Raw genomic sequence first — 22,849 nt, 5'->3', positions numbered from 1 at the left:
TTGCAATTTGTACGCATGTGTTCTTTTACTCGTGGTCACGATTTCTTATTTTGTTCCCACAATTAACAATTCATTCTCTTGTTTTCTTTTAAACAATCCCATCGGTGCGTAACAGAAAAAGAGACACTCGTCTCGTTCAGAACAGCATGTTTAACCGGTTATAGCTCATATATCCTGTATCATATACATATCATATATCAGCCAGACTGAAGGTGGAGCGCGTGCACGGGTGCACGCCTGTTTAAACAGAGTCAGTAATTGTGTCGTCAGTGATGAAAGGCAGAGGCAGAGGAGAAGAAAAGTAAAAAACTGTGAGAAACCACTTTGTTTTTTCTCATTTCTCAGTTTGCATTAGTGTTTAAATAGGGAACTTCTACATTTTCTGAAAATGTACAATGTTGTTCTTGGCACACAGGAAGCACACAGGAAGTGATATTCTCAGTCCAGCAGTGACACTGAGGTGTTTAAAAACTCCAGCAGCACCGCTGTGTCTGATCCACTCAGACCAGCACAACACACACTAACACACCACCACCACGTCAGTGTTACTGCAGTGCTGAGAATGATCCACCACCCAAATTATCTGCTCTCTCTCTCTCTCTCTCTCTCTCTCTCTCTCTCTCTCTATATATATATATATTATATGTATATATATATATGTATGTATATATATATATATATATATAGTTGGTGAGGGCAAGTTAAAAGAAAGAGCTGAAACTAAACTCTGGTCCTCAAACCACATCAGGGCCGGAAATCCACAGCTAAGATACCCAGTTCAGCTGATCAGCCAATTTGAGCCACGTCCTGTTCTGTCTTAGCAAGTGAAAACATCTTTAATATAGCCAATACATCTAATATATCTCATTATGAAAATAATGTAAGAATATTATAAGATTACTCAGCTCATTTTTAGATGTCTGTCCTTGTTTTAAGTCATTTTAATTAGAGAAATAATTAGATTATTTTATTTGGCAGATAATTTTGCTTGTTTCAAGACATAATGCACAGTGTCGCTGTCCAAATAAAAAGCATCTCTATGTTTTGTTGATTTATTTTCCTGCATCATTTGAACATGACACCTGTCCTTTACATTGGGAGATAGTTTCATGATGAATGGACCAGTAGAACAGAAACAAAAATACACCTCTTTACATTAACTTACATTAAGAGTTAAGAACGTGTTTTTTATGTTTCTCTTTGGACAGCAACAATATAATTTCTCTAGATCAAGTGATTTCAACAAGTAAAAAACATCCACAGAAAAGTAAAATAATCTTGGAATATTCTCACAACACTCTCATAACAAGAAACATTAGATATTTAGACCTATTAAACAGACTACACTGAAGATTTCAGATGAGATTTCACTTCCCCAAATATTTTTTGCAGTGAGTGGATCAGTCATACGCTGCTGACTCATATCAAAATTTGATTGAACTTGACTGATCTATAAAAGTAACTTCATCCCCTTATGTACTACTGCAGAAATATGAGTCAGTAGATGTGCGCTTCAATACAATGGAAAAATTAAAAGCTATGCAAATGTCTGTGAAGTCTTAGAACATTCTGTAAAGGCAACAGTAACCACACAACACATGCCCAAGCTTCTCGATTGGCTACATATCATGTATACTGCATACAGCACCACAAGCATACATGTTTTTCAGTAGAAGACTAAGTTATGTATACACACCAATCAGCCATAATAATGTAGAAACACCTCGTTGTTTCTACATTCACTGTCCATTTTATCAACTCTGTTTATCATTAAGGGTGAACCTTGTAGTTCTACAATTACAGACTGTGGTCCATCTGTTTCTCTGCATACTTTGTTAACCCCCTGTTCTTCAATGGCCAGGACCCCCACGGTGAGATGACTGAATTACTGTCTTTCATTGTGTAAATTTCAAGCCAAGTGTCTTTTACTGCGGATTTGTGTGATGATTCTGAGTTCGATTAAACACAGTAATGTGCAGCACTAGGAAACTAAACAGTGCTCAGAGTTGCTGAACAACATTGAATGTCATCCTTTATAAAATGACATTTTTCTTTGATTTTAGTGCTCAAACTCTTTTGTTGTGCTGAGTTTAACATATTGGAAAAAACATAAAATAGAAATTATACTATAACTTTTCCACAAACCACATTTTATGTTTTTTCCCCCCAACAGATGACATTTTGGAGATGTGTTGCGACAGTGACTAGACATATTCACATCGGGACACATCTCCAAAATGGTAACTTTACAGGTGAACAAAAAAAATTTTAAAACCCATATCTGAATGGGTTTCAAATGGAGACCACTAGTTTCCTGTAGAACACCTTTATATCCGACTAGGAAACCATCAAATGTAGCTATGATATAACTGAGGTTTTGGGGGAGGAGCATGGCTGAAACCCCTCCTTTTTTCAATCTAACGCCCTATAAGTTCACATCCTCACCTTTCATTCCTGACATGAAATGTTCGCAATCCCCACCGCCACCCCATCTCCTCCCTGTTCCTCAGTCCTGCATCAGCTATGAGGGGGGATCTGGCCTTCTAACTACAGGCAGAAGCCACCCAGAACTCCAGCTCAAGTTCTCAGAGTTCTCCCCCCTCCCTCAATCAGTCTTCCCACATACAACCACCACATGTTGAAGGCATGGTCTGAACTCACAAAATGCATTTAGAATCAGCCCTTGTTCACCTGTTGAACCATTAGGATCCTTTACATTGTGATATCAATCCATTTAAAAAACCAAAACACATTACAAAACCATCAACTATGTATTTTTCAGCAGGAACATGTTCAAAAAACAACAGTTTTTTTTGTAAAAAAAAATAATAATAATAATGTTAGCCCAACGCACATTTATCAGAAATTTATTAGAAACCAACCTAAAACGACTGCAATGTTGATTAGCCTAACACTCAAAACCAAAACAAGTGTTGGCACATGCATTGAATACCACTGGCCTGAAACTGCTGACATGAAACTGCCAGTATGAAACTGTGGCTCTGAGACTCTGCAGAGAGATATTATTGGTCACACAAGCAGTTGACTCTCAGAAACTGGTCTTCTTAAGCTGTTATGGATTTGGCTCCGCCAGACCTCTTCCTGTCATTTTCCTCTAGTTTCCAAAGAGCCTTTTGATGCTTTAGGAAACTGTTTTCACAGACAACCCAGCTTTACCTGCAGCTGCTCTAAAGGACTGAGGTGCATTTTTAAGGGTTGGAATATCACTGCTATGCTGATGACACCCAACTAATGCTTTCCTTCCCACCTTTTGACACTCAGGTTTACAGTCGCATCTTGGCATGTCTGACTAACATCTCTTCATGGATGGCAGCTCACCACCTGAAGCTCAATCCTAGCAAGACTGAGCTGCTATTCATCCCTGCAACTACAGGTCCTCATCATGATCTTACCATCTCATTCAAGAACTCTCTGATTGTTCCATCTGAAGATGTAAGAAGTCTTGGTGTGATCCTGGATGGCCAGTTAGCGTTCTCAGCTCATATCGCGAACCTAACTCGGTCATGCAGGTTTCTCCTGTACAACATCCACAATTCGCTCTTGGCTGGTCTTCCAATGGGGCCATCAAGCCTCTGCAACTCATCCAGAATGCAGCAGCATGGCTCGTCTACAATCTTCCTGAGTTCAGCCAGTCACCCCACTGCTGCGCTCCCTTCACTGGCTTCCTGTAGCTGCACACATCAGATTTAAAGCCCTGATGCCTACAAAGCCAAAAATGGACCAGCCCCTCCCTCCCTGATGGCAATGGTCAAAACTCGAACTGTACCTTGAGCAATTCGTGCTTCAAGTACAGCTCGGCTTGACCCACCATCCTTCAAGACGCGTGAAAGACATGCATCAAGACTCTTCTTCTTGCTGGCACCCAGGTGGTGGAACAAACTCCCTGAGCACTGAGTTAATTATTCATTGTAATGCATTGCACTGCACTTATTGAAATGTATTATATTGTATTGCACTGCTCTGTGTTTAACTCTGTTCCTTTTTCTCTGGGTATCAACCTGGGCTTTTGTTTCTAGCAGTATCTGAGCTCAGGACTGGCTTTCTCTCTAACCTATTTGTAACTAGCAAAGATATTTTCCCTAGATAGACAAAGCATTTTTTGTAAGTCGCTCTGGAAATACATATGCAATATTGTCCAAATCCTCCCTTAGACAGCGCAGTAACTCAGTGGAATTGTAAGTAAACAGCAAATTTTGGGACACCTGGATTATTTGCATGAACTTTCAAAGCTTAAATTACATCTGCTGTTACAGAATAGCTGTAAGTTCTTAAGCAATGACTTTTGTCCCTGAAAAGGCCATTTTTATAACTCCAAAATTTACATTATGTTTCCTTTTTTTTTTTTAAACACAGTGCAGTTTACCGTTTACATTTGTACCATTTCAGATTATTCACTGGACGTGAACTGCTACATTTCAGTGACTTTGCATTAAAACTGGAAAACCAAGATATTTTATGAAAATGAGAATACGACAATAAGGTTCCAGTTTTTGGCTACTTTGAAGTGCCTGAATGGTGAAACTAGTAAAAACATGAAAAAGTGTGTGAAATATGTTTAAAGTGTGGTCACTTTATGTACAAAGTCCTTCCATATTGTCTTCATGTTCAAGCCTAACAAGATATGAGCCATGTTTTTTTGTCTATGTGACTGATCCAATCTACAATAGGACATAAAAATGTCTGTTTATAAATTTAAATAAATACAAATGTAATAGTGTCAGCAATCCTCTTATTTTAATTGTAAAGAAAACAATTTAATCTATGGAGTAGCATGAAAACATTCTTGTTATTACATAAAGATGTTATGTGTAGGTTAATGCACATTAGCAATGTTTTCAAACATTTATATAATTTATTTTATTACACTGCTGGCATGTGGCACAAGAACTGTTTATGACAACTGATAATACTTCTCCTTGTCACTGACTGTTTGCAAGGAATTGCTAAAATGTTAGTCCGATTAAAAAAAAATAAAAGAAAAAAAGAAAAGCACTCAGCCGATGTCCTCAGATGCAGGGCACTTGAAGGAAACATGCCACTGAACATGCAAGTATTAAAGTCAGAACTTGAATTACCTGGGCTTGCTTTTATTCACCTTCTGTTTTCTGTCCATTATTTTCATAATTTGATTTTATTTAAACCTTTATTAGCCTAGAAAGGGTTAATTCACATAACTAACCTAAAATAATAGGTGGAATTAATAAAAGTGTGGAATCCCATCTAGCAGTTTTTATGTACTGTATATGTACAGTTAAAGAGGTAAAACACTTGGCTAATATCTTCAGTTTGGCCATGAAGACAATGTAAAAGGATCTTGCAACTTACATAACAGTACATAACAAGACCATACTTTAAACATATTAACCATTTTGAACACATTTACTAGTGAATCAACATCATCTAGGCACATGCAAAGTCAATTAAATAGTTTAAGCACAAACTGTGGCTTTTAGCAACTGCATCTATTACAGTGGCATCTTAAGCACCTAATATCATTCAAGTTTGGAATTTGAGAACCCCATAAGAACACACTGATCCTTCTTTAATGTCTGACCATGTATAAAATAGAGAAATCATGTCTGCCTTTATCTTTGCCAATTTTCCCATAGCTGGAAATCCCATGTCTGGAAATAATAAACCCTAAACATGGCGTCCCAGATAACATTTTTTTAGTTAGTAAATACCAAATTTTAAGCAGAGTGAAAACATAATCATTTTAGAATTCAGCTGAAATACTTTAGGAGACTTCACAAGCAATAACAAAAAAATGAATGCACAATATCTAAATCACGCAACAACAACCCTACCTGAACTGACATGAAATAACTGAAAAGTAAAAATCCTCCCATGATTTAGCATCACTCAGCTGATTCATTTAACCTAATAGCTTATAAATTCAGACACTTGCAATTAAATCCTGTGGAGGACATTTGATTTCTGAACCTGAAGTTTCCAGTTCTTCAATCTAGGCATGTGTCTCTAAAATCTTGTAAATTTAATTAAATCACTACATACCATCCAGAGCACGGTTTCCATTGAACCAAAACCTCCATATTGCCCTGAAAGAAAGTTAAAGAAGACATTACTACAACTTACATACATGTTTATGTGGCATATATGCTGCATTTTGTTAATTTATTCAGGGTATGTTTGCATTAACCTAGGGTAAGGGGCACAGTAACATTCCACTACACTGTCCAATTCAAAGATTCATGTTGATGCACTTCAGTATCTATACAGAAAGGCTGCTACAAAGGTCATCTGCTATATTTTTGCAGCTCACTCCTGTACTGACCTCCCTGATTCTCCTTCTCAGAATTCTTTCATAAGGGAATGTTTCTGCATTTACATGAACAGGACAGTTCTCTGCTGGACAGAAATAAAAGTCAATTGTAAAACGTCTAGATAAATAAAACATTTTTATCTATACAATCACTTTTATATGAGGCTTATAACATGTATGAACTAGAATACCAAAAATACAAAAAAAAACAAAAAATAATCAGGTATTGTCAGATAAAGCTAGGGCCTTATTTTTTCATACTATTAACTAAGAGAAGGTATAAAAAATCAGAGAGAAACATGAGACAGACAATTTTTACTGTCTTGGGACAAAAACATAACCATTTAAAATCCCAGGCTTAATACACACTAAGGCTTTTTATAGTGTAACTTCAAGGACTTCAATGCAAACTGGCTGAGCTATTCTTTAGTTACAGGAGTGTGTAATAAAACTTTGGGCCCGCCGGAGGGCCCTGGCCGTTTAGGGGGTTGAAAAACAAAAATAAACTTTTATCTGGTTTTATATGCAAAATGGAGTAGAGAGAAATGATTGTGCACAAATTAAACTGAATATATTACATTTGCTAGTAGTAAAAACAAAACGTGAGGCAGGTGCAGGAGGCTGTGGGGCTGGTGGTGTAGGTGCAGGAGATTGCATTGCTGGAGGCTGTAGATCTGAAGGCTGCAGTGCTGAAAGTTGTAAGGCTGATAAGGCAGGTGCAGGAGAATGTAATGTAGGAGGCTGTAGTGCAGAAGGCTGTAAAACCGATTGTACAGGTGCACTACACTCTAGTACAGCAGACTGTGGGGCTGATGGCTCAGATGGTATTGTCACTGCAGACAAAAACACAAACAATTAAAAGGAAAAGAAAATTAAAAAATGAACTTTCAAATCCTAAAAATATAGTGTGCTGCACAAAATATTTAGGCACCTGAGACATTAAATTCTAAAAGCTATTTAATTGGGAAGTGAACATTTAGTTGCTCTGAAAAATCTGACATTGGTTTCGCTAATCAATTTTTCATTAAATTACAACAGGTGTGCTGCCGGCAGATTTGAACAAATACATGCGATGGCTAGTGGGCATCAAGGAGAAGTCAGGCACCAAACTTGTGCTGTTCTAATCAACTCACATTAACTATGCTTCATGTGTGTTTGGAGTAGAGATGAAACGGTTACCGGTTTCACGGTAAACCGCGGTACAGTTAGTAGTACCGTTTGAACTTTAAAGTATCGTTAAAACCGTGGTCGGTGTGAAAAACTCGGAGATACGGAGATATTTCAGCCTTCTAAGAAGACCAAGTCTGACGTTTGGTCATATTTTGGGTTTTATAAGAATGGAAGGAAAGTTAATTGAAGATGACCACCCTGTCTGCAGAACAGGCCGAAAGAAAATAGCGGCGAAAGGGGGCAACACATCAAACCTTATGAGTCATCTTCGCGACCACCACCAGCTACTTTTTAGAGAATGCAAGGTTAACTTGAACGTAGAAGTCTGTGGGGACTTCGAAATAGAAAAAAATGTCTGTGTGGTTTAACTTATGTTTATGGTTCGTTAATAATATAAAATGAAGCTTTTAGCCTCAAAAAAAAACAAAAAACAAAAAAAAAACAAAAAAAAAACAAAACAAAAAACAAATCTGGAGCAGTGTCCCCAAAATGAGCTCTGAGTTAACAGTCACACAAGCTCCTGAACGAGACGCTGCAGAAGTTCAATCTGCGCAGCTCCCCTTTCTCGTCTCGCTTGCAGTGTTTACTGTCTGAGAGGAGAATAACACTGTCTCAAATCACTCAATGTTCCCTACATAGTGCACTACTGTTCAAACAAACACGATCATCATTAACCAGCAGCTGAGCTTTAAATAGGGACTTTGTAACCTGTTGTTAATGTTGATTATAGATGACTTAGTCAAACGTTTCTTGCACTCTCTGGGTGAAGGATTTGCTATTTCATGATCCACGAAGTGCACTACATAGGGAAGTTGAGACGGGACTTTGCACGAATAAACGCTGTGTGCCGCTTTTAGGAAAAGCAGAGTTTCAGAGATTAAACTTCAGGAGTGTTTCTGCCGCAGCTCAGATGCGCGTTAATTTTAAGTTATGTTTTAGTTTTAAAAAGCTTTTAAAACTAAAAAGCTTTTGTGTTAATATAAAAGTTGGTGAAACGAGTTTCAGTTTGTGTATCAGTATTTATTTTTTAATTTATTTTACTTTTCAACACATTTGAACAATATCGCGATAATACCGATAATCGTGATAATTTTGGTCATGATAATCGTGATATGAAATTTTAATATCGTTTCATCACTAGTCCTGACACATTAGATTAACCCTCAGCATAATTATGAAGTAACGCAAGAATCAACCAAACATGTTTTGTTTTCTAATGGGTGGGAGCAATTTTGTGAGTAGAAAACATCACTTTAGGTCTTCTGGAAGTTCTAAATACATCACTGACCGTAAATATGAGCTGGTAGCATAAACTTAGCAGCTATTGGAACTAGGCTAAAGCATGCTGATTTAGCTAGCAATGTTATAGTTGATCCAAATAAGAAATGGATAATGGGGTTTGCATTTTACAGGCATAGACTGTCAAATACCTTCACTAACTCTCACATTTATATCATAGCGATGTCATATGTTAGCTTATGGTATGCTTTAGCATGGATTTAGATCGTTACAACAAGCATGGTTTGAAAGTGGCAATGGTTGCACTATATTGCCGAAACTGACTGTTCTTTGCTTTATCTGCTACCAGGCAGTGGCAAAGGCATTAGCGCACCTCCACACTGACAGTTCCTTTGCTAAGGGAGATTTTTGCAACTGATAAAAACAACAGAAAAGTTTGCCCAACAAGGCTTATCAGATCTGCATTCTGTGATAGCTACACTGGGAGCAACTCCAATCAGTGCTATACTTTCTGATTTAGCAGATCGGGATCGAAATGCTACCAGGACCATGTTGGAACTTTTATTTAGATTAAAGTTCCTGGGCCAAGAGGGGATGCTCAGAGGGCACATCGAGATGGCATCCTTTGGCAGCTTATGCTGGAGAGGACACACTCACTCTTGGAAGCTAGAGAATGGCTTTTACACAGAGACAATTGGATGTTGGATACAATCCAAAGTGAAAAAAAAACAAAATCCTTGACATGTTTGCTCATGTCATACTACACGAAATCTTCTCTGAAACTCTGCATACTCTGTTATCATTTTCCATTCAGTTGGCAGCCCATCCTTCTTGAAACATCTTCCCACGTGCCTGACAGTGTGTGTATTACATACATGTAGAAGTTACAATTACTCTGTGTGTGTATCATCTCGTACAGAGTTAAACATAGTGGTCCGTTCAGTTGAGAACTAGGCACAGCTACCAGTAGTAGTAGTGGTACCAGCAGTTTCCACACTGAATCTCATAAAACTCCTCTGAAACTACCGAAACCTACTACACAGTTCTTTACTCTACCTGTTGTGTAAAAAATGAAACCATAGCAGGTGGAGAGGCAGATGTTTACTGACTTTTGTGGCTGCATGTCTTTTGTAAGCTAAAGACAACGTAACTCATTTAGTGACTTGTTTTGAACCAAAGCATATTAGTCATCACAAAATTGTGCTAAGTACACACAGTGCTCCGAAAATGGAACAGCTGACAGCAATGACTTGCATAAGTTACTGAGTCGCAGTCACACTGTAAATACTCAGGTAAGCACACAAACACACAAGTGCACAAACAGAGACTTCCATAAATATTATCTCAACATCTTATTCAGTCAAAAACAGAAACTGGCACTCAGGAATCCCCCATATATGCTTTGTCATTCTTGTCAAATAACACCCTAAAAACAGGCTGGGTGAACCCTCACCACACCTTTATTTGTCTGAGAGGTTTTCCACTGTGGTTTGATAAGCAATAATCAGTATTAGATAAATAGGCATTATAATAGACGTGCACCAGCAGTGATCTGATATTTCCCTTTGCTCAATAGTGGACTGTACCTCCTTTAACTGTAATCTGTGTCTGGTACATGTCCATCAATCTCTCTGACACTGTGATTTCAGGCTCATTCATTTAAGGGTGTTTGTTTTAACGGTGAATTTGACTTGGACATTCTAAAACTTCTCCATCAGCTGCTCTGATGCGGCCTTACTCACTTCTCACTTCATGACACGGTGCTGTTTCAGCTTCAGCTCAGTGAATGACTGGTTTCAATGGTATCAAACTCATTCATCTCATAAAGCCTATAGGCGTCCATATGTGGGCCAACATATTCTATAATTAAGAAAACTGAAGCAGATCTGAAAGTCTAAAAGTGTTTATGACAAGCAAAATGAAGAAGAAATATTCAAGACTCTGCACCATTTCTTGGTTACTATTCAAATTTAAGCTAATTTGAGACACTGACCATGTTAGGCCTTTGTACAAATAAGTCAGATCTCTTGCAATAAAGCTTGTGTCCAGACAACTCTCAGGAATGTTTGGTCTGCTCATCAGAGGCTTTTCCACAAACTTGAGTCCAGCTCGAGTGCATGCTGTCATTAAAGCAAAAGAAGGACATATCAAATACTAAGAAATCCTTTAATTAATTTAGAAATTTCAAAGATTCTACTTTTCAGTTATTATACTGATAATATATTTGTGTAATAAAAACCTTTCTAATTAGAATTTTCTTCAGTAAGATGGAACAGTGCAAAATAAACAAAGAAAGAAAGAAAGAAAGGAAAAAAAAAACAAACAGATATTTTCCATCATTACAAATCTTCTATTAATGTTAGAGATTAACACCCACTGACAGTGCTTGGGGAAAAAAACCTGACAGAAAGTGTCAACACACACAGAATTTGGATGGTAAAATGTCTCTCACGTCACATGCTTGTCCAGCTACGGGCTGTCAAACTGTAAACCCCCCCATCCCAAACACCCCGCTCTTTTGAAGTGAATGAGATTTCCCGCCTCACTGAGAAATGACACAGAGAAGAGAGAATTAAGACAGACCGACATACAGACAGCCTTACTGAACCTCACCGGCCGTTGACAAGAAAAGGAGAAGAAGAAAAGAAAGAAAAACAGCCGCGCTGTTAATGCAGGCTGATAGACAGCGCTTGAACGGAGGCCGGTGACGTCACTCCGGTTCTGTCCCGTACCGTAAATGGAACGTGAGAGAAGACGAGCTGTGGGTTCCCTCAGAGAGAGAGAGAGAGAGAGAGAGAGAGAGAGAGAGAATTTAAGCGGCGTAGAGAGAGAGCAGAGGCACCAAAGCAGAGAGAGAGAGAGAGAGAGAGAGAGAGAGAGAGAGAGAGAGAGAGAGAGAGAGAGATATCAGCACAATGACCATCACCGGGGTAAGAGACGCTCCTGCTGCTGATTGGCTCTCGGTCTGTTACGACAGAGACCGCTCAGTGTGTGTGTGAGTGAGTGAGTTAGTGTGAGAGCTCGACGCTCGCGCTTTGCTGTGTCTGTTGTGAGAGCGATTGTGTGAAGGTAGGTTAACAACCAGCTTCTGCTTTCCTGACTGCGCTTCTCGGCCGTGTGTAAATCTGTATCAGCTACATGTTTCATTCGAAAGAGAGCAAAATTAGTCCCGTTTAACTGGATTTAGTGCACAGTTTGGTTAATATAGAAAGAAAAATCACTGTATTCACAGCTTTTGATAGTATATTTTTCAAATGTAGCACTACTGGTTCTTTTTTCTCAGTTCTAACTGATCAGATGACTGAAAAGGAATAAAAAGTGCGACGTATTGCACCTTGTAATTGTTCAGTTTTTGCCATATCGCTCACCTGTAACTCATATTATCTGGCAGCGGTGACCGACGATAACTGCATTGGACATTTTTTTTAGTGTGTTTTTGGTGGAAAGTTGAACTGAAAGTTGGACTTTAGAGCTACTAGGTGGACTGTCGAACTTTTTTTTCCACATCTGCTTAAACATTTACGCTACGAGCTGCTTGTATTTTGCTTGTTTTCTGCGTTGTGTAATGGCGGACGAAGATGTACAGCCTGCTCCTTTGCCGCCGCGCACAGCAGCTTCGGCTGACGCAGGGCATTCACAACTCCCGTTTCGGATTGAACTTCCCGCTCCGTTCACTGGCGAGGGACTAGAGCCATTTAGTTCATGGATTCAGCGTTTTGAAGTTGCTCTTGATGTTTCCACTGCACAGTTAGAAAAAGCAAAGCTGCTCGCTGCTAGACTCGGTGGCCCTGCGTTTACATACTGGCAAAGTTTACCCCCGCGAGTGAAAACGGACTATGACCAAGCTAAAGCTCGCTTGAGCGCCGTTTTTGGGCGAAGCTCCTTTTTGGCTACTTTTCAAACACACTTAAATGCCCGCCCTCGCAGAAACCAGGAATCCGTCGAAGTTTATGCTGCTGATCTCACTAACTTAGTGGCTGAGGCTTTTCCCCAATATGGCCCAGAGGCACAGAGATGTGAAATTTTTTGCCGCTTTGGGTCAAGAGTGGGATGATCATCTCCCTCAAGTTGCAATGGCTTACAACACCACAGCCCATGCCAGTACCGGATTTACTCCTTTTTTCTTGGTCCATGGACGGAAGCCTGTGTCCCAGTGGACACTTTGCTCAGCACCCCTGATTCTGTCTCCTCAGGGTCACTTGCAGCTCCAGCGGCATATGCCTCTTCTCTGCGCATGCGGCTTAGGAAAACCTACAAATCAGCTACGGCTTTCAGGGACGGAGCCCAGCAGCGCCAGCGAAAGTCCTATGATCGCCGTTTCAACTATAGCCCCTATGCACCTGGTGACCTAGTTTTAGTGGATGACCCAGCCCACCACCATAATAAGCTTGCCCCGCGCTGGATTGGCCCTTATGAGGTCTTATGCCCTGTTACGTCAGCAGAAAATCCTTTACCTGTTGTCTTTTGGGTACGTGACTTGGCCCGTCCACTGAATAAGCCCAAAGTTCTACACTACAATCACCTCAAACCTTTTTTTCCCTGGCCCCCACGGCACAGCTGTCCCAGTTCCACTGCCCCTCCCACCTCTTTGATCTGTCCCTTGTGGCCTGACCCACCTGTAGCTCCTGAGCCGGCCTGTCCCCTTGCGGCCCCACCAAACATGCTCCCACCCTCTGAGCACAGCAAAGTCTCAAAACCACCTTTACCCAACCCCTTGCCACACACCCCTCGGGCACCAACAACCTCTGCCCCCCAAGAACCTAAACATGCTCCCCCAGGCCCCTCTCTTATCCCTCAGGACCCATCTCCCGGCCTATCCCTTGCCCCCATGGGATCAGCTCGCCGCCAGCGTTGGGTGCCTGCACACCTCAAAGACTTTCATATGTATTGATTGAACTTGTTTATTGGTTCCTTTAATTGTTTGGGACTGTTGTTGTTCTGATTTAATTTAGGTATTGGCCTCAGCATAGCCTTTATCCTCACTTATCTGTTGTTTTAGTTATACTTCTGCAACACCTTTTCTTTTCTTCTTTTGATTCTTTATTGCTAAAGATAGAAATGAGGACATATCTTTTTGGGTGAGGGAGTATATGTAAGAGCAATAATTTGCTATTATAATAATTGTTAGTTTGAATAAGCTGTGAATGTTTTAGTCATTAAGGCTGCTGTTAAATGAAAAGTTATCAGTGTGACATATGTGAAGGGGGTGGAGTTAAAAAGGAGAGAGTGTGTGTAGAAGAAGCAGAGGAGAGTTGTTATGGTTTCACTCTGACCTGCAGCAACGAGTAGCCGAAGCAAATGTGTTTTCTACATTGAAAGTGGCTCCACCGAACTCTAATGCCGAGTCCTTCACTCTTTATTGTTTCCTCATCCTTGCTACCTATCACCAACCGAACTAACCCAAACCCCGAGTCTCGGTAAGACTGTGAAGAAACAAAACTTAACTTTTACACCTGTCTGTAAAGCACTTTGAGCTACTGCTGGTATAAAAAGTGCACATTGGGACAATTTTAGAGAAATCTTGGAGAAGAGCTCCAACCAGACTGCAATAAGAGTTCTGTAAAGGACAATGTAGGAAACCTCAAAGTCTGGGGCTGTTTTTTCTTACAGTGGTGTCAGTGAGCTTGTGTTCATTGACAAGATCATGAATTCAGAAGTGTACAAAGACATTCTGGATGCAAACCTGCAAAGAAACTGCTCAAACAATAATGATCTTTTTAAGGAATACTTGTGACAGTCTTGAAATGGCCTCTTAAAAGTAAAAGCTATTTTACTTAAACTTAATAAATTTTTAAGTATCACACAAATGTCTTTGGAGCTACTGTATGTAGCCTAGAGTTTGCATGAACTGAGATCTTTTTGGTCTCCTTCAGGTTGTATAGCAACAGCTCTTTTGCTTGTGTTTGGTGTAAGTTGGCTCTGAACACCTGAACACCTTTGTTTGTTTGTCTGCAGTTCCTTTTCGCGGCACTGCCTCTACTTCTCTTCGTATCAGCAAACGGCAACACGTACGAGCGTGTGCTCCCGTCAGGTAAAAAGGTGGTCTGTGATCGCTGTCCTCCTGGCACTCATCTGCATGCCGACTGCACAGACACACGCCCCACAGAACGTCGCCCCTGCAGCACAGGATTTTACACCGATTTCTGGAACTACATCCCCGAGTGCCTGCCCTGTGACCTGTGTGCTCTCAACCAGGAGGAGACACAGTCATGCACGCCCTCCCAGAACCACGTGTGCCAGTGCAAGGAGGGATACTATTGGCTGTCAGACTTCTGCAAGAAGCACACGGTGTGTTCCACTGGACACGGGATCAAAAACGAAGGTACTTACAAAACTCACAACTGTCAGAGCTGGTTACTGTCCTACCTAGTTTTACCTTCAGAATCAACTCTACTTTCTACTTACTTTTTCAGTCAATTCTACTGTCGAAGCAAATTCTACTCTCAGAGCCAATTCTACTCTGTTTAGGCGTGCATGTTGTGAGTTGGAACAGTTTTGCTGGATTCCTAATGGACTGTTTTGTGTGCAGGAACCCCATACAAAGACACAGAGTGTGAGCCATGCAGAAATGGTCACTATGCAAATGGAGCTGCAGGTATCATACAGTGCACCCCACACACAGCCTGCCAGGGTGATGAGAAGCTGGTGATCCACGGGACCAACTGGCACGACAGCATGTGTGTTACTTGCAACACCATCACAACAGAAGGTAAGCAGACCACTGATCAGAAACGCCCTGAAAACCTAAGCTTCAAGGAGCCTGTTCCAGTGTCGTTTATTAGAACTCCTTAAAGTTTAGAGTTCAAGTACAAAACATGAACAAGTAAGGTGCTTTTTGTGGTGGAGCAGAGTTAATGCCAGAATAGTCAACTTAGCCAAAAGTACTTTGGTTCTTCATTTGAGTAATTTTTTTCTTTGTTTTTTAAATTGCTTTTCTAGTATCTCTTTGATTTTTGTAATAGCAGCCCATATCTTTACTAGTATCATCATTAGCTGTGCTTCCAGTGTGCGTTCAATATGGTGTATGTTTTTGATGTTCTTCAGGCATGTTTGATATCATGCTGAGGTGTTCTTGGTTTCCTTCAGGGTGGTTTGATGTTACTAAGATCTCCCTCTGACTGTTTTGATGTTCCTATAATGTTTTTGGTCTACTTCAGGCTGGTTTGATGTGTTACTGAGATGTTTTTGATCTCCCTCAGGCTGGCCCACCCTCATCAAGCCTCTCCTCTCAGAGCTGTTCGCCCAGCAGAAACAGCGCCGTCTGCAATGCCTTTATCGCATTCTTAAATCAGATGGGAATGGCCCAAATGGCGAGGCATTGCAGCGTTGGCTCAGTGCGGCTTCAGAACAGCAGCTGACTGACCTCCCAGCCATTCTGATTAGGGTAAACCTGCACAGCCTGGCTGACAAAGTGGAGCAGAAAATAAAGAGATTCCAAGAAGAAGCCAAGTACTGTAGCAACACCAGAATGTAAAGAATCATTTCAATACCTCTGTATTTGGTTGCAGCTTGGATGTCTGTAGTCATTTAACTCCAGAGTTTTTACCCATCACTTAAAATAAAAGATGGAATGAAGGCTTCCTGGAGTCACTTCAGCACTTCTAAATAATGTTTTTTAAAGTTTTGGGTTGTAATTGAAACCCTAAAGCACAGACAACTCAACTGGCACTGATTCTTAAATTCACTGATGTCTGTGTTGTAGTAATGGCTGTAGCAGTGTGTGTTAGTCTACTGCACTGTCTTTTAAAAACTCTGTGCCTTGCAATTGTTATTTATTTGTTTTCCATTTCATTAAATTATAAATCTGTGTATACATTTCGTGTTTCAGATTTTTATTGAATTTAAGCATTTCTAGATTTGGTCAAAGTAAGTTTTATTTTTTTAGATTGTATTGCACATGAAACATGAGCAAGCAGTTCACTTGATCATTATGTCCTGCACCGTATTAAATTAAATTTTTATTTTTTTAAACCTGCTGTTTTTTTGTTTTTTTTTGACAACTGCCTCATGCAACATTGTTACCTCTGTTTTCTGCAGCTCATTACAGTTTTATTTTATCAAAACATATCCTGTTCATATCTAAACAGAGCAATCTAATAAATTATAAAATAGGATTGATGTACTGGGTGGCATGTTTCTATTATGTGAGTCTAATTCAAAGAAAATCTATATTAAAGAGCTAATCTTTTTGATTTGTATTGAAGGAATTTATTGTTGTGAAATGTGCTGTGTAGTGTGTGTGAATGTGCTGAAGTTGTATTTTAGGCTGCCTATTTTGTGTTTCTCCTTATATGGTCATGTCTGTCACACCTGTCACTTGTCATGTATAGGCTGGGTCTAATCTTGGCATCAGTCCAGCTATAAAACTGTGACAGTCCATTGTCTTACGGGCTGGCTGGGTGTCTGGAACCTGCGCGCGCAACGAATAAACTTCACTTGTCCAGACAACAGATCGAGTCTCCAGGGTTTGGATTCTATCAGTATGATAAATTGGGGAAGGTTTCTGGACTCTGATTTAAGTCCTGTTCACGGTTAAAACACACACTCAATGGAGAATCTCAAAGACAATGTAATAAGATTTCATCTGCGAGTGAAAAACTGTCCCATTAAAAGTATACTCCACTGTTTTCAGTCTAACCTACACATTCGTAACAAGTCAATTACAATTACAATTATTTCCACAATAATTACCTGTACTGAAAACCTGGGGACTCTGGGTGGTTGCTGAATTCTGGTTTTGCAAAACACATACAGTTGTATGCCAAAAATAGGGCACCCCTGGTCAAATGACACCTGTTTTTTAGATTTGGGGCCTTAAAGTACCTTGCAAATGTTGTACAGACAAACACGCTGACATAACGTTAGAGTGAACAAAGACGCAGTAATGTAACTAATGTTAACTAGGTTGTAGGTTAGCAAACTGTCACTACAGTTGCTGCTTTGTGAGGCTAACCAGTTGCTATCACAAACATCAGCGAACGGGATAAAACTTACTTATGTATTGGTTCTGTTAAACAGCAAAATAAGTTAATGTTACCCACATATCAAACAGAAACAGAGCATCCTCCTCATCCCTTTTCATGCCTTTTAACTCTTTTGATGAAGCTGAAGTCAGCTCCCTATTCACCAGTTTCTTGTTCGAATTTTCCTGTTCCTCCTTAAATGGTGCAGCAGTTATATTCGGGCACCTCGGGCGCAGAAAGGAACTGCTGCACGATTTAAGGCAGAATAGTAAAATGTGCATAGGAAGCCAACTTCTGCCTCATCAGCTTTGAGGAATATTCAGAGGAGGAATATGAACGTTTCCTATTGCACTCCACAATCTTGCATGCACAATGCTGTGTGGGCGCTCACTGTCTTTGTCTCTTTGGGAGGAACAAAGCAAAATGTGGGGAGGGACAAAGTTTTCACAGGGCAGGACTAACATGAACGCATGACCGAAACAAAATACAGAGAAGCTCAGATTACGACACACACACAGAGGCAGTGTGACCGTTCTCTGATCAGGGCGCCTCTACTCCACTATATCTTTACATAGAAAATAGTTGTTTGCTGCCATATTATTGTTTACAATGTCATATATAGAACCTTTAACAAACAAGTTTGGACACCCTTTTGGTCAATCTACTATTGATATATGTATATATAAATATATATATATATTTTAAGTTCTCAAAGCTTATTTGACTCATTAGGGCATTAATTTCACTCAGATATAAACAATTCGCTTCAAACCTCTCAAGATGTAATGCTTACACTCAACAGCTATGGGCTAATCTAACAGGCTCACTGAGGATCTGAAACTAAAGACAATTGACTCTTACAAAGCAGGAGAAGATAATAAAAGATGTCTAAACACTTTCTGCCTGTAATTTTCACTGTCTGAAATGGCAATAAGAAATGGAAGTTAAGAAGAACTATGGAATCAAGGCAAGATCAGGAAAACCAACAATAATCTCTGAAAAAATATTCTTGTAGATTGGTTAGGTATGCAAAGCAGAACACTCACATCACTGCCATGGACCTACAGAAGGATTTGGCTGGCACATGAATAGTGATTCAGTGGCACACTGTGCAGTGTCTGTGGACAAACATCATCTGGTTGAGGAAATGTGGGGATAGAAGAAAGAAAGGATTCCATTAAATATCAGCAAATTCTGAAGAAGAAGAAAAGAGGCTGACTATTACAGGACAATGAACTAAAACATACATTAAACCAACTTTAAACTACACTCTGAAAAAAAAATAGTTCTTAAAGGATTCTTCAGTATAGACAGGGGTTCTATACAGAACCATGAACAGTCAAAACCATATGCACGCTTATATGGTTCATTGCATGGTGAAATGGTTCTTCGGATCGATGGAGAGTCCATCTGAAGAAAAATTTGATGGAATGATCCATATACACTTGCGTTCAAAGATTCGGGAATCACTGTCCAACAGTTTGGAATCAATGTTTTCAAAATCATAAAACCAATTTGGTTGCAGATTCTTGACATTTTTGAAATGTTGAATAAATAGTGCTGGTGATTTTGCATACATGTTGTATTTGGTTGTTTATAGAACCTTTTTGAGAATGGCTCTATATAGCACCAAAAAGCGTTCTGCTATTGTTGTGATGGCAAGCTTGTAACAACAGAAGAACACTTTTTGATGTTATAAAAAGCCATTTTCAAAAAGGTTTTATATAGAACCATCAGTCCATCAGTCTTAAGAACCACTTTGCAATGCAAAAAATCATTTAAGCATGTACATTCATGGCTCACAACCATTGTCTTTACTAAAGAACCCTTGGAGATTCATCTTTTAAGAGTGTAGCGTTATGCTTCTTTTGTTAGTGCCAAAATGGAATGTTCAATCATTTGTTGTAATAAAATAAGCATAATTAAGGTTTAGGGTCACTTAAAACAAAACAATTGTAGTATAAAGTTCAAGTCAGTTAAAAGTCCCAAATGTGTTTTCAACTCTGGCTTTGAACCCATTGATCTATAGACAAGCATTCAAAGATGTGGAATTACTGTGAAATTTCCATCAAAGGAATGCCAGAATCTTCATAAAAATTCAGAAGTGGTTTTTAACAAGTAATTAAAAAAAACACACAAAAATAAAAAAAACTAAACATCACTAGTTTCAAATAGTTAGTAGTAACTCTGAAGCTAAAACAAAAAATGAAGAAATACTACATTATACAAAATAACAATTATAAAACTAAAGAGAAATATATCAGTCTAACATCAGAAATAAAAATTACAATAAAATTAATATCCACAATTTATCATCTTTCAAAAGTGGAGATCAATTCTCAAGACAGATAATTTGACAAAAAATATAAACAGATAATTGCAGTATATTAGTTATCATTTAGTAACTTTCACAGAATTCTTGAAATATTGAACAATAAATCTAAAAGTACCTTCTGGCGAATAGTTTGTAATATTAAAACCAACATTATAGGAGTTTTAAAGGGTAATGAATGAATGAGGTTCATATTCATACACTTTAAAAAACATTTAGTAAGCCTACAACTGCTGACCCCAAATTCACTCCCACCACCCCAATCTGCCATTGAAAGATAATATAATATAGGACACAATATAGAATGTAGTGTCATTAAAATGATTCAATCACACTCATATTACTATGTATTGACTTAGCAAACTCAAAAATATCATAAAAGATATCAAAAACCCATCATCTGGGTTTTTGGCAGCAGACAGGGCAAAAATGGGACATGATTGCTCTCAATTACAGGAAAATGACCAAAGATTTGAAAAAACCTTAAAGTGTCTGGTAGTGGAATCATCAGCAAAACTTGACACGTTCACAGCAAAATTACAACCACATCACAAGATAGAGATCTCTCATTAGCATGAAACAGGCACAAAAGCACAAAATCAGATTAGAAGGTGGGTGACGTACAGAAATGAATAATTTCTCACAATTTACACACGAGGCAGTGATGAATATCTGCCAAAACAGAGGGTTAGGCTAAACTATAAAACATGTTGGGTTGAATGTAGTTTTGACTGCAAGTATACTAACTAGCACACTAGCCATTGTAGCTGAAGTTGTCAGCTTGTTTTAGGAAGTTACAGATAACATTGCTTTAAAAGTTCCAAAAGTTTCAGCTGGATTAGCTTTTACACTAGATAGCTAGTTCATGTGCTATAAAACTACAGACTAACCAGACATTTAAACTAAAAGATTTCCTAAGACTTTTTAAGTAGGCAAGTCGGGACAGAAACAGAAAAACAGAAAGCAGTGAAAGATAATGATTCATTTTGCCCTCTGCAGTGCATAATATCATCAAAAGATTCAGAGAATCTGAGGAAATGACAGTGTGTAAAGGAAAGAACTGAAAACTATATATGAATATCCGTGACCTTCGACCCCTCAGATGGCACTGTATTAAAAACTGGCATGTTTCTGTGGTGGATATCACTGCCTGGGCTCTGGAATACTTTGAAGAACCATTCTCCAGAAACACTGTTCATTGCTGCCTCCATAAATGCAAGTTAGAACTTTACTATGTATGTCAAAAGTCATCTGTCAACAGCATCCAGAAACGCCACCGACTTCTCTGGGCTCAAGCTTATCTGAAATGGATGATGCACAGTAGAAATGTGTACTGTGTTCTGACTAGTCAAGCTTTCATTCAGATTATGGAAACAGCCGATGTCGTGTTCTCTTAGCAAAAGAAGAAAAAGACCATCCATATTCTTACCAGCATAAAGATCAAAAACCAACATCTGTCACAGTATGGTGGGGGTATTAGTGGGTAACTTGCACATCTGTGCACCACTAACTCTGAACACTTTTTAGAGCAACATATGCTGCCTTTTAGATGCCATCTTTTTCAAGGACATGTCAGGCAGATGCTATAATGCATGTGGAAGAATGGTTCAGATTCAAGATAATAAAAAGTCTGAAAAAGAGTTTGATTTGGTGGTCTTAGTGCCTGTTTTGTACTCAAGTGTAAAAAACAACACCCAGTGGACCCAGTATGTATCAAAGTGATCACCCTCTAGCCAATGCCTCCACTCTTCTAATGTAACTTTGAATGGCAGTAACCCACAATTACTCACACCTCTTTCCCTTTCTGTGGGTGTATGCTTTCTGGAGTAGAAAGCACAAGGGTGGAGTTTAGGTTGATTGCCCTGATATTGTGAAAGCAATGCCTGTCAGAAGCATTAACCTTAACCACAGATATTAGGCTGGGATCTAGGGGTATGTGAATGGGAGGCTATAGTGGTGCTTTCTTTGACAATGGAGAAAGCCTTTTCTGCCACTGAGTTTCATGAAAAGTGTGTGAGGTTTCCCCATTTGCGAACAATATGAGCGGTTTGGCCACCGAACAGAAGCTTTGTATTAATCAGCAAATTGGCAAGATCCAGAAAATGGTGTAGTAAACCTTATGTGGTTAGGGCTGCTTAGTAACTGCCCTGACCTTGACATCATCCATTTGGGCTCCCTGAGTCAAAGATGTTTGACCAAAATGATGGATCTATGGATTCGACAGTCTCACTTTTCTCACTTGACGTAGAGGGAATTTTTAACAAGAGCTGGGCCACCAGTCTCATGCGTTTTATGTGTTTCTCAATGGTTGAGGAAAATACAAGGATGTCATCAATGTACAATAGAACCCATCTGTTCCACATGTCCCTTAGCACATCATTAACAAACATTTTACGGGGTACTTACCAGTTCCAGGTATTTGTAATGGCCAGAGCAAAGTTCACTTCCCTTCATTCCCCTTTCTGACTAAGATGATACTTTGCACACTGCACAGGCCTAGTTTGTTCAGGCTCCCCTGACCTGTTTTAAGGCTGCTGGAGCAAATGTCTTCATGGTGATGGCTATCCTCTATAATTGATACAATGCTTCTTTCATTCCTTCTTTTCACAACAAAAATCCTAAAACTGTGAGAGAAATGAAGATATGAGTTTGGCTTATTTCTAGGGCATCTTTTATGTAATCTTCCATAGCTTTGGGTTCAGACAATGAAAGGGTATGTGGTGCTTCACAAGAGATCAGTGGCAATGTGGAGCCATTAATTTTACTTGGTTTTACTGAAAACTTCTGAACAATGATGATAGATAGATAGATAGATAGATAGATAGATAGATAGATAGATAG

General features: G+C 39.3%; 1 protein-coding gene across 1 annotated transcript; it reads left to right on the top strand.

Annotated features, from left to right (window-relative positions):
* The first annotated feature begins 12,708 nt into the window (after positions 1-12,708).
* On the top strand, positions 12,709-16,470 carry LOC118811173. The gene is made up of 5 exons (XM_036575343.1): positions 12,709-12,814; positions 12,907-13,568; positions 14,660-15,035; positions 15,243-15,422; positions 15,913-16,470. Exons 1-5 carry the CDS (start codon positions 12,709-12,711, stop codon positions 16,185-16,187), a joined length of 1,599 nt encoding a protein of 532 aa, XP_036431236.1. The 3' UTR covers positions 16,188-16,470.
* The last annotated feature ends 6,379 nt before the right edge of the window (positions 16,471-22,849 follow it).

This window comes from Colossoma macropomum, unplaced genomic scaffold (assembly GCF_904425465.1).
Source record: "Colossoma macropomum unplaced genomic scaffold, Colossoma_macropomum, whole genome shotgun sequence".
NCBI classification, from domain to species: Eukaryota; Metazoa; Chordata; class Actinopteri; order Characiformes; family Serrasalmidae; genus Colossoma; species Colossoma macropomum.
The sequence above is the reverse complement of the archived record's forward strand: the minus strand, read 5'-3'. Positions and strand labels throughout refer to the sequence as shown.

What these genes read in the sequence shown, in the direction of transcription:
- LOC118811173 (XM_036575343.1), top strand. Translation starts at nt 12,709, where the DNA reads ATGGCCCAGAGGCACAGAGATGTGAAATTTTTTGCCGCTTTGGGTCAA. An exon ending in CAACACCACAGCCCATGCCA is followed by an intron (nt 12,815 to 12,906) that starts GTACCGGATTTA and finishes CTGTCTCCTCAG; the next exon opens with GGTCACTTGCAGCTCCAGCG. An exon ending in CAGCTCGCCGCCAGCGTTGG is followed by an intron (nt 13,569 to 14,659) that starts GTGCCTGCACAC and finishes CCTTTGTTTGTT; the next exon opens with TGTCTGCAGTTCCTTTTCGC.